General features: G+C 38.6%; 1 protein-coding gene across 6 annotated transcripts in view; it reads left to right on the plus strand.

Moving 5' to 3' along the window:
- PDE1C (phosphodiesterase 1C) overlaps positions 1 to 12,602 on the plus strand; it is a 359,821-nt gene that overhangs the window by 120,394 nt on the left and 226,825 nt on the right. For 2 of the 6 annotated variants that reach the window (XM_085304000.1, XM_085304017.1), the window contains exon 2: positions 3,718 to 3,744. The exons of the other annotated variants lie outside the window; for them this stretch is intronic. In XM_085304000.1, the coding sequence (XP_085160126.1) occupies positions 3,718 to 3,744 (27 nt within the window). The remainder of the gene's footprint in view (positions 1 to 3,717; positions 3,745 to 12,602) is intronic. 6 annotated transcript variants of the gene reach the window in all.

Here is a 12,602-nt window from a genome sequence, read left to right on the forward strand (position 1 = left end):
ATTTCCATGGGAGTTGGATGCCCCTGTAGGTTTAGCTGTCTACACTTTGTTCGTGTAAATCTCATTGCTAACTTTGTGTATGGCCAGTGCATTTATTGTTTCTCTGGCAGCAGCAGGAATTCATTCATTTCCAGAAAAGACTATATGGAAATAGTCAGCTTAACTATCTTACTGACCTCTCACTTGATTCAAAAGTTGTCTTACCCACCACTTTTTTTTTCCCTTATTACAAACTATACGCTTTAAAAAACATTTGCTAGGGTTATTTTCATTAGGCTCCAAAGCAGCCTTCTTTTACCACAGATGATTGTGACTTCATACTATGCTTGTGTGGGTGTAATTGCATTAACTTTAGAGTTATTTCTAGTTTACACTAGTAATATAGGACCTACCTGGTGTGACTCACCTGTTAATTCTATTCAGCCCCAAAAAAACCCCAACAAAAAAACCTAACTTTTTCTGATTTATTTTTAGTATAAGTTAAATATAGACCCATGAGTAATACGTTCAACAACAGGTAACACAAGTTGAATGGATGCTATAGTTCTCAAATGGCACATGTGTAGCAGGAAGAGAAACTACACTTACACATATCATAATGCCCGTGTTGCAGACATCAGCACTGGGAGCCCGTAAGAAAGGGAGGTGTAGCACTGCCTCCAGTAGCTTGTTATCATTCTTTCCCCCCAGCCAGCTTGACTTTGTTGTCAGAAAAGGGTATTCCCTAGAGCCTGATCATAAGAACTCTCTATTCCCAGGTTTATCCCTGAGCTAAAGACAGTTTAGCATCCAGTCCTCCCTGAATAGACTCCTCCTGTAGAGGAAAACTAGAATAGCTTGCCTTACACCTTTTCCAAAAATCTCTCCATAAAATTGTAGGAAAACAACTGCACRGAGTACTGCTGTTTATTGACCATCTCTAATTGCTCCAACCAAGTTCCTCTCGTTAATGCACATATAGCTGCTGATTGTAGCCAACCATTAATTCTGGCTGTGACTTTAAAAGAGGCAGCTTCTAATTTCATTGCTTGCAATAATCTTGTTTAATTGAAGGCAGGTGCACTTGTTGGTTTGCAAGCTTAAAACAGGTAGATGGCCACAATGTGTGCTTTTCCAGAAGCAAATTAAAGGCTGTATTTGAAGACAGCTGTATATTATCAGCACCTTTTCACAGTGTTGGTGAGTAGCATTGTCAGACTTTATTTTTGAAATGCTGAAAGTACAGGAATACAGTAGATTTATTGCAAGCCTTGAGAAGCAGTATGGATGCAGCTGCTAGTARCATTTTTTAATGCATGTGTGTGCAGTAGTGATACTGAGTCTATAAACAAGCTTCTTCAACTGTAATGTACAAATTCAGTGCATACAAACACAATCACTAACTTGGTATACATATACCTTGACTGTAATTGGACTGCAGGTGTGGAAACAACAATAATAAAAATGTATTTATATTTTTTACAGCTCCTATGATAAGGTAGATGCCCTTTCCCTAGTATTGTCATCTGTAATAATACAGTTTTCTAAGGCAGTAAAAATGTTGTTGAATAAAAAGTGTGCTAAAGGTGTAACTGATCAGAAAAGTGATGTTACTATGCATATGCAAAGAGCAGCCTAAGGTTGGGTCACCTTTTTAGGATATATAGTAAAATTTGAGCTAATCAGGAATTTATAAAATATGGCTTTGCTGGAATATGAAGTTTTATTGAAAGAGAAACACTTTACAAAATTGTGTGAAAGTTACTGAAATTTCTTCTTTGATCAGTAAAGGGAAAATAGTTCTGGCAATATTAAAACACACCATTAAACACTTATTGGGGAAACTGCATCTGAATTTTTAAACAGTCATGTTGTACTTATATAGAAGAAATAAAAAATTGCAAAAAAACTTGGATTTCTTATGCATAAAATATATTTTGTCAAGCTGGATTAAGGTGGGTGGGTGGTTAGGCCGGATTTTTTTTCAGCATTTTCTTTCTTTTTGCAAGAAAATTTAGTGAAGTTCTGTTTTTTCCAGAGCTTCCAAATCTAAATCTCTGCAAGATGGAATTTCTATTCTTCACCCTTTTGTTACCAAAGTGAAAAATTCTCATAGAGTCAGATATGTCCAATTAGACTCTCACTTATATTTGTCAGTAACATGAATGTCAGTAAGCTGGAATCTTGATACTGCTGTGAGTGTTTGCTCTTTTATAGTTGCATCTGTTCAAGCTTAAATATGCAATTCTTATTTACACAGTAAAGTGTAAATGAAATATTTCTGATTTTTTTTAAAAGTTATTGTCTTGGACTTTATGATTCTAATATGGTCAGTATACAGAAACTGGTACAAGCATGAGTACAGTTTCTAAAGGTAATATCAGATTAAACATTTGCTGGTCAGGATACATTACTCATTCTTCTTATTAAGAACTAAATGGCACTTCAGTCCTTTTCACCTTTTTTTTATTATTATTATTTTTATCTTTTGTTGTCAGCCAGCACCCCTTTTCTGAGTATTTTGGGCCTATCTGACTCAGCCACAATTTTCCATTTGCAGTAGCATCAGAGATGAAAAAGCAGAACTGAAAGTTTATAGCAGTACACCTGTTCTAATGATATTACCTATACATCCAAAAAAATGGGGACCATCTGTTGGCGTTAGGCTCAACAACAGGACGTTGATCTTGCAGTCCTCGTCGCGGTCTACAATGAGACTTATTCCTGTCCCTTGTTAAGGTTTGAGATCATTAGCTTTACTTTAYGATACAAAGGCATTGTTGAGCTCAGCTGGAATTAATGCCCCATTTTGCCCGGCATTGTGCAAAGCCATTGCAAGACAAGATTGGCATAGGACAAAGAGCTCATTGTCAAAATACACACAAACATACCTCTGCAGCTATCTATATGGCAGGACTCATGATTATCAGCGTACTCTGAGTGTTGAAAGCTTTGTGCCATTACCTGCTGTAGAGGACAAAATCTACTATGCTAACGAGAGAGAGATTTATAGCTATTGCAAAAATTAATATAGTGGAAGGCCTGGATCCTTGGSTTAGGGAGGTGGAGAGGTACTATCACTGTGCTTATCTGTGCTTTCTGTTGCTAGTCCTGGACCGAGGTCAGTGAGGTCCCAAGACATGTGCATTGCACTGAACTGAAGCCCTGTGGTCTGGCATCTGGGCATTGCTTGAGCAGAGCACCACTCTTGTCAGGATCTAGGCTGTCTTTATAGAGCAAGGCTGCTGTAAAACCACTGTGGCCACAACTGGGCGATTTGCACTGAGTGGCTACAGTGGCCAGATGTGCCYCTGACCACCACTGTGTCTTAGAAGACCCTCCACAAATAGGGCCCTACTTACTTGCTGGAGGGGAGGGGGATATAAAACCCTTAGCTCTGGAAGTAGGTTTCTCCCTTCCTGTTAAAAATCATCTAGAGCATTAATTCATTCTCTTTTAGTCACTGCTCACCCTATCTTATATGAAAAAGGCAAGATGTACAGACAGCTTCTTAAGGTGCACATAGGCAAACACACTCCTTTTCCTACGGAAGGCAGTGGCAACAGCCACTGAGGTTAGCAGAAGAGAATGGCTGTGTCAGGTCTGGGAGAGTCTCATGGCACAAGTCACTGTGTCTTAGACTTTTGCTTAATCACTCCTGATTTCTGACCTTCTCATTTTCTTGTCCTCACCACTAGAGCTTTCTTATCTCAGTTGTATTTTGTTCTTTTCCTGCAGGAGAAAATACAAGAAAACATCACAGAGGTAAGAGTAAATCGCAGAGGACTGGAAGGTATTTGTGAGTCGTCTGTCTCTTTTTGTTAGGGGGTTTGAAGGAGGATTTTCCTGTTACCAGACTAATTTTGTTCACTGGGAAATGCCATTCTGCTGATTGTTACCCTCTTTGAAGGTCCGTCCTGCACTGCTCCTCCAAATTCCCTATGATGTTAGTGGCAGTGCTCCCTGAGTAAGGGTAGAAATATTTGTCTTGAAGGTCAAACACCACTAAACATCACTCTGTTCCTTCTGCAAGATCTACTGGTTCTAACTCTTACTACTTACTCATGCTGTAGTAAAAAAAATGGATTGTGGGCTTTCAGTGTTGCTAATGATTTGCACCTTTGCAGGAGATTGGAGGAAAACTGGCATCCTGTTGAATAACAGGCTCTATTACAGCTACTTGATCTAGCTATCTTGCTGCCTCCTTGCGGAAGGGAGGCCTAATGGGGCCTGTCTTYGGCAAATTCATTTTTCTTTTTGGAGGCCTTTTGCTTGGTTGCTTCAGACCATACACATTGCAGCACAAAGTTTTTGGTGCTAAATTGACCCCCTCCCCCTCCTGCATCTGGAGTATTAATTGGGGACTTCATCTTACAGCATACTGAGCCTCTAGTTCCTGTTGACTTTAACCGGGTTGGAGACTCCTGCAGGGTACTTGCTAAAGACAAAACCCTGTAGCCCTTCTGAATGTGCCTTTTAATATTGTGTGATGATGGAGGGAGCTGGCAGACGAGCCAACCTTGTTGTGTGATAAGCCAAGATTTTGCAGCCACCTAATGCTGAAGATGACCACCCCAGCACAGTGCTGSCAGGACAGACTATGCATATGCTTGTGTGTCACAGCTACGAGAGCTGAAGTATGGTGGCTCGAGTCATTGATGAGGTGCGTTTGAGCTTTGACAGTTCRGTGGAAAGTGCTGATTTGGAGATTTGCATGTTGAACTGTGCAGGCAGGCATTGAATAGTGTGAGACATTAGAACAGGGAGAAGGTAAATACATGTTTTTTGTTTTATTCCTAAATRTGGAGCCTACACTTTAACTCTGCAGTTCTACTTTTTCCTCGTTTCACTTGCTTTCACTTTAATTGTTAATTAACTATGACAGTGTCTGTGGCCAGAGCTGCTGAGYTGCTGCAAGATGATTTGTTTTGGGGCTAAAATGATTTCCAGGATGAATGTCTATGTCTGCGTGTCCTGTACTGTTTGCATTGTCCCAGGTACTGTGTGTCGTTTGGGTGTGTTTTCTGCACGCATAACCACAGTCAAGCAGGTTTCTGTTCAGCATGTCTTCTGTATGGGAGAGGTTTGATAAGCTTCAGAAGAGACATAATGTTAAAAGCTCCTGCAAACCCAATAAACAGCTGTATCAACTTTTTACCTAAACGTAAATGTCTCAGAAATGCATTTAAACTTACAGTGACAGGGTAAGCTCATGTTGCTTCTGATTTGGAATTTTTTGTTTAATCTCTTCATACTTGGTCTGTACTTTCTGTCTAATGCTACTATCTGTGTCTGCTGTTTGGCTGATTGGACTGGTGCTTGTGGCCGCTGGGCAGACATCCTCTGCGGCCGTGTGTTGTGAAACAACYGGTATTACCTTTGCGCGGGCAAGAGGTCACTCCAGGAACCTGTGCGGAGCCATTGGAGAGCRGTTAGGAACGATAACCTTGCTCTGCAGGTACTGGTGGGCAGCCAGGGGGCTGTGTACCACGGCAAAGTGGTTGCTGTGCCTGGGAACTGCGCTTYGCATGCGTGGAGGGCAAATCAGTTGACTAGTGAGCTTCTGAGTTGAACTTGAGGTATAATACTACAGATGGGTACTGCCATCTGATGCAGAAGTGTGAGGCACTAATGCACCTCTAGGAAAAAGATGTGGCAGGACAGCCGTTCATTTAAAGACTTTTTAAAAGTTGCATATTTCTGTGGAATTAGTAGAAAATATAGATGTATATATTATGTAGAAAATATACATGAAGTGAAGTAGCAAAAGTGAAGTGAAGTCCTGGCCTTTGTGTCCCACATTCATCTACTGTGAATTTTCTCTTCTTCCTTTGTTACGTTTTTCAAAACAGTCTCTGTGGTTTATATGTTACCAAGCTCTGGAGGTGACCGACAGCCAAACTGAAATGGTYTTTTGTTTGCTTTTGCATCTTCTTCCTCTGTTTTCTGTTTTGGGAGTATTATTAACAGTCACACACAAGTGCTGCTTGCTATGGGATAGCAAGCAGCACTTAACTATGCAGGAGAAACACTGCTGTTGGCTGTACCTGTAGTATGAGGAAACAGTTTCCCTCGAGTCCAGATCTGTTGAGAAGGAAGAAGAGAGATGTACAAGAAAATTTGAAGAGAAAGAGTGTCAGAGTAAACTCCGAGCTGAACTAAATTTTTAATTGGAAATGACAGACAGTGACTCTTGCATTGATCATAGTGTTAACTGAGTTGACTCAAATACTTTTGTAACTATAATATATTGATATGATTTTCCTCATAAACTTGGAAGTTTCACAGCTGTCTAGGCAACCCTAATTTCATTAGTCCCAACCTAGTAATTGCATCTGAACCACAGAATTGTGATGTAAATTAATCACAGCAGTACCAGAGAAGCAGGATATTTAATCAGAGCTCAGGTCATCTATCATTTTCTCATCTAGTTCACTATGGGTAACTGAATAGTAGATAGCTTATTAAATAGTAACTTTAGACATAGTCAGCTTGAGAGAGGACTAGCCAGGAAGCTGAAATACTCTTGAACTTTCAAGTCCTGAGTTGTTTTTGCTTGTTCTGGCTCCTGTGAGACCTATGGCACATCTGGGTTTGCTGTTGAAAGACACCTTGAGACACMTAGAAGTTGGGTAGCCGGCTGTGCAGGTGCCCATGTTTCCCTGGGAGAAACTCAGCACCTAAAGGAAAAAGAGGGACTTTCAAGTAGCCCTTTGCAATCCCTTCCTAGATTAGGTTCAGCTGCTTGGGTGAAATTCTGCCAGTACAGTCAGGTTAGCACTTCTCAGAACTGCTGAACTCCTCTTTATCTTCTCAAAATTTATGAAGAGAATAATCTTTGTGTTAGCTTACACTGCACACATTTTTCTCTGTTACCATCCACAGTAATGCATTTTTACTCAGCTAATAACACAGAACTGCATGTGTTGCCCCCTCTGGTTTGACTGCATGTTGGTTAATTGTACTGTTTAATTTTCTATTAAGATGCAAATCTCTCTCTTACTGAGAATTCATTTTATGTACAAGTTGAGTAACGAATTCTGATATTTCATCCATCTGTCCCACCAAAACTACCTGTTAGTGCAGTACCTTAGGTACAAAATAGGAAACATGATGTAACTGAACTGCTTTTAAATTATGATTGTGACATGAAAAGCATCGTAATAGGCCATGCAAAATACTAATGTAATTTCTTTTAAAAAGAACCCACTAATTAAAAAAAATCTAGGCTTCYGATAGAAACCACATGGCCCAAGCAGCAAGCCTTCACTAATTTTCATAAGGATTTTGTGGTTGCTTCTTCTGTTGCTATATCAGCTAATCTAGCAGGAGGCACATACGCTAAAGTATTCCTCTCCATCCTTTTCCCTGTTCTCTCCTCTGTGTTTGTGCTTCTCAATTCCAGTTTGCTGCAGCATTTAGTTTCTTAGTCTTGAACAAAATGTGAATGTGAACATTTCCTTCCTAAAAACCATAAGCTATGTATTTGTGTTGGTGTGTAGTGAAAGAAATGAAAATGGTAAAGAAACATGTACATGCTCAAATGGCATTACACATAAATGGAAAAGGAGGTATTTATTCTGATTTTACCTGATAATCATCTTCAGGGTTACACTTACCCATACATCTTTAGATGAAAATAATCTACCTTCTCTTTAGAGTTATTTCAAAATGAAGGTAAACTTCTAGCCTTCTGAGGTCTGATGCTAGGTGATTGTTAAGTTGTACATTTACTCAGAACAAGATCCTATAGTTCTACTGTGTAAGTAAAGCTCAATGTGCTCTGGATTCATCTTTTGCTTTAGCACTGTTAGGACTTCCTCAACAGATCTTTATTTGAATGAAGCATCGTCGCAGTCTGAAAGCTAATTGTGAGAGTAGAGGCAGTTGTATATGGTGATAGTTGACGCTGTCATGGATACAAAATCAAAGAATAATTTAGTTTGGAAGGGGCCTCCAGGGRTCATCTATTGTAGCTCCCAATACTTTAGAATATTATTGTGATCTTGATTAAGTCTTGGCATTCATCATACTTGGTTTGGCAATAGGTTTAGTTCCATAGTACTTTCTTCTGATATCATTTCATTTCCATAGCTTATCTAATGACCTTGCAAGGTTATCTTAATTACAAATAATAAAAATACCCCTAATTCCTTAAGCTCTGCAAGTAATTATAATGCTGCTTAGCTCCAGTTTTTCTTTATAGGTAGTATCTGAGCAACTCTGGCAATATAGGATGCATTGAAGGTTGATACCCTAATCAGTAACGTGAACATGTGCTCCAGAAGTTCTTTGTAAAAGATGATCTTAGGGGTGCCGAGACTTCCTCAGCTTCCTGTGACTTCTTGGAACCTGCAGTCCTCACTGAACTTCTTGGGCCTCTCTATTTCARGGAAACAGGTTAAATTTTCAGACTGCAGGGAGTAGTGCAAAAATAATCTGTTAATTTATCTGTATAATATTACAGATGGAGCTGTTTCTGTAACCTTTAGTTAGATTTAATGAATACTTCATTTCAATAAAAAAGTTAATGTTTCATCGAGTGCTGTGTATTCAGTGCATTTGAAAAATCATAGGTGCTTTGAGGAAAAAATGGAAAATGAAAGTAAAGCTCATAACATAATTAATCTATATGTGATGGGGCCAAATTAAAGCAGCATTGGCAACCTTAACTTGGTATTTTCTAGCTTTCTGAGTGCTTGACTTTGCAACCTGAATAATCTTCTAATATAATTTAAGTGCAATCAGAAACTGGCAGCAATATACAGCTCTGAAAAAGAGGCTGCAGTTCAAGTTAACAAAGCTATAAGGAGTTTGTGTTTTAATACCAGAAGTTTATATTACTTGGCTGTGTGTAGGGAAATTCCATGTTGGGAAGAAAAGATGAAACCTACCCTTGGAAAATCCTAGCTTTTGTTACCCTGACACCTTCTGTAAGAGGAAAACTTCAGAAATGACTGCAGTTTTTGCCTACCTTCTTGCTTTCTATCCCTGTTCCTATTTCCCTCTGCTAACTAGAGTTGGAAGAAGTAGTGAGATTGGACTTCAGACATATATATGCATTTTTGACCTGCTCTTGAAATTGTTTGTTTTTCCTACTCAAAATGAAGCATTCATTCCTTAATATGTTGGCTGTAGTAGAGGAACAGATTATTTTTGAAGACTTGACATGAATAAGGCCATACCTTCTTTATTTAGAGCAAAAATAARTTAAATAGCAACAAAATCTTTTTTTGCTGATATGCACTGCTATTTTATTAAAAATTTTCTTCTGTATCTTATATTACATGTCCTGAATAATTAACAATAAAATGCAAGTTTTTAGTGATTATTGGCTATTAAAGTATTGAATGAGCATAATTTTTCCAGTTGATTAAAATACACAAGATGTTTTTGGTTGTGCAGAGTTTGTTTCAGCAGTAACACATTTGCATACTAAGGAATGGACTCTAGCAGATTGGAAAATGGAAAATATAGCTTATGTCTACTCAAAAACTATAACAGCAGGTGTCCTTAACTATAAGAAGTATATTGAGATTTTTTTCATGTTCACGTGAAATTCAGCCACCATCTTCAGTGTCATTTTAGCAAAACTGACAAAACRGTTAAGCTTTTGCAGTGGTCCTCTGTCCATATATGACACGTTCATCTTCAAAAGATAATCGTGATATCATCTAGATCCAKATTTTACAGACATTCTACAGATATGTTTCAAGATTTTGGGTCACATTTTTGCTGGATTCTGGAAATGTGTATGCCATTCTTACAATAATTGAAAGAAAACCAGGCTATCTGTTTTTATCAGCTTGTTAGAAGTTACTTGCAATCCCAGTCCCAAGTTTACAAGATTTTTTTTTCTAGGCTGAAAATGGAGCTTATGCTCAAAAATTATGGACTTTGATAAAGACAAACAGGTATCAAACATTATTTGGTGTTGAAAACTCAAACCAAAATAGATTTTGATAGGTATAGGTACTTTTTAAAAAACAAACAAACTTCGTGTATCTGCCAAGTTGTCCTGATAAAATCTTGGGGAGAGGGCACAGTGGCAGTAGTCTGGTGCCTTCTATTCCCTTTCTAGGCTTGAGATGCACTGTCGTCTGTCTTCTGGTATTTTTGCACTTCTGTTTCTACCAGCTGGAACCAARCAAAATAGTTTATATAGGAAACTGGAAAGCTGCATAGGAGAAGAGTAGCTTTTTGTTGGGTGAGTTTGGCTTTCATAAGTGTCTGATGCTCTTCACAATGACTCTTATTTTTAGCTAAATCTAACCACTTAGCTTGCTTTATTCTTGGGTTTTGCAGTTTTCTTTCTTTACATGTGTGGGGTATAATTCTGCGTTTGGGCGCGCTGCTGCCAGTAAGTGTTCATTTCCATTTCAGCTGATCTCAGATCCCTTACTGAAGCATGTTTGGAGAATTAAATTAGGGTGTGGTGAGGCAATGTAAGAGGACAGTCTTCTCCCGTGATTTATACATAATTTGTACAAGAAGGATAATAAAACTTAATGAAGAATTTGGTTAAATTCTATATTACTACTTATTAGACATGACCTTCTTCCTGTAAAATACCATTGATTCCTGCCCCCCTCCCTCCGAGAAATGAATTACTCAGATTTGCTAAATACCACCCAGTGAAACCTCCTTTGTGAAAATGACATTAACTTTGGTGGTCGTGCTGGTAGAATACAAGGGAGGAAGCTAGGAGGGTTGCTACTGATGCAGTCTGTCTATGGATAAATTGAGGCTTTACTTCCCAAGTCTGGGTGATAGAGCTTACACCACTGATCAAGGCATTCTTTTGATGGAGCCTGGCATCATAGCTGTTAACAGAGAGAGAGGTTGCTCTGTAGAACTTTTCCTTTTGTCCTCTGTTTATCTCTTRTTTGCACTATAATTTATTAGTAATCTCTTTATAGTCACAGTAGATCTGCATTAGTATCTGAAAAATATTTCTGCTTTTATTTCCTGAAAAAATAATATCTTTCAAAATACTTTCTCCTTGTTAACACGTTTGTTTCCGGTCCTTCCTCCCCCAACCACCATTTCCCATTCCTTTGTTCCTCCTCCTCTCTCTTTTATAACGGTATGTAAATTGTTCTTATCCACAGCTGAAAGAAGACAAGCATTAGTCTTTAACCTCTGTATCCCACAGCTGTCCTATTTACACACACTACACACAAAAGCACAGAGTCTGCTGGCTATCAGAAAGCTTTCTCTGTAAAGGAAAGCTCAAGAAATAAGTTCAAAGCAGTAACATTTGGAATCTCACTGATACTCACTGCTCCTGGGCTGTAGCAGTTTGCCCTTCAGTTGAGCATCCAGAAGTTCCTGGTGAATGAAACACCACAAAGAAGGAAGAAAACCAACTAACTGAGTTTCTTTTTTTCTTTTTTCTTCCTTTTTTCCCTCTCTTTTTCAAAAAAAAAAAAAAAAATGATTTGTATCTAGTCAAGCCAGTAGTCCCAACAGCTAATGAGTGGACTGCTCTGGACCAGTGGTCTTGAAATAGCGGATACCTAGTCCATTGATCTTTTTTCCTGTTAAACATTTATATTGTATGAGCTGCAGCAACTTCTAGGCAATTTTCAGTATGCTGGGTAATTACAAAAAGCTGGTCATTTAAATTATCCTAAGATGGAGCATTTCCATGACTAATTCAAAACCTCCATGTCTTTACTGTGTCTCAAATTGAATTTGAATTGATAATGAGTCATTTTAATCCCTCTCTTTGATTTAGCGGTCAGAATGAAGGACAACATTTTGAGAGTGGAGAGGGGAAGAAAGAGAGAAAGAATATTAGTGTCTGACATTTGGTGGTTAATGTGGGAATGAGCTTTTACTTGGGGAGCTTCTCTGACAGCGGGCAAAATAATTGAAGTCCTGTTTAAGCTTTCAGCCTTCAAAATCTCTCACTTCCTCAATGTGTGTCTCCCTTTGAAGTGGTGAAGAGGAAACCCTAAAGCATTTTGTTAAAACTCTATGAAAATTGAGGGGTGAGGCATCCTTCCTGAGATCGTCTACTACCTGCAGCATGGGAATATTTCTCAAGAGAAAATGTTCACTTTTAACATGTATTACACTACAGCTACTAACAAGTCTTAGGAAATCTGGGGAAGCTATAAATCCTGTTTCCTCATTGCCGCGCCAGAGAATCTTTCTGTTCAATTTCTACTGCTTAAACTCTGTTTGCGTTAGCAAATTCTCAATAGACTGTCACAGAATTAGGAAAAAACTTTCCCAACCAATACTTTTTTTTTTTTTTTTTTTCCTCTGGGGTGCCTTTTTCAAGCTCTTAACTTGGGCATGGTATTTTAACTTTAACTTGATGACAAGTGAAGAGGTCTTCCAGACCTTTATGCCATATCTGTGTGGGTACCAAACTCTATTCGGGGCACAGGATTTATCACATGTTAAGGCAAAAACATCTATGAGAGTCTCTTGCTAAAACACTGGCAGCTCCTTACTGTGCACCATGCACAGGGGAGCAGGGCTAGTAATGTGTTTTGATAGGTCGGCTTCCAAGTGTTAACACTGAAAATGGAAAATAAGGCTTATGTAGAAAAGGACTTGGACTTCTCTTGTGTGTGCATTAGTTAAAAAAGGAATCGCATATTAATGTA

This window comes from Rhea americana, unplaced genomic scaffold, assembly GCF_003343005.1.
Source record: "Rhea americana isolate MKP2758 unplaced genomic scaffold, rheAme1 scaffold_100, whole genome shotgun sequence".
Taxonomy (NCBI): Eukaryota; Metazoa; Chordata; class Aves; order Rheiformes; family Rheidae; genus Rhea; species Rhea americana.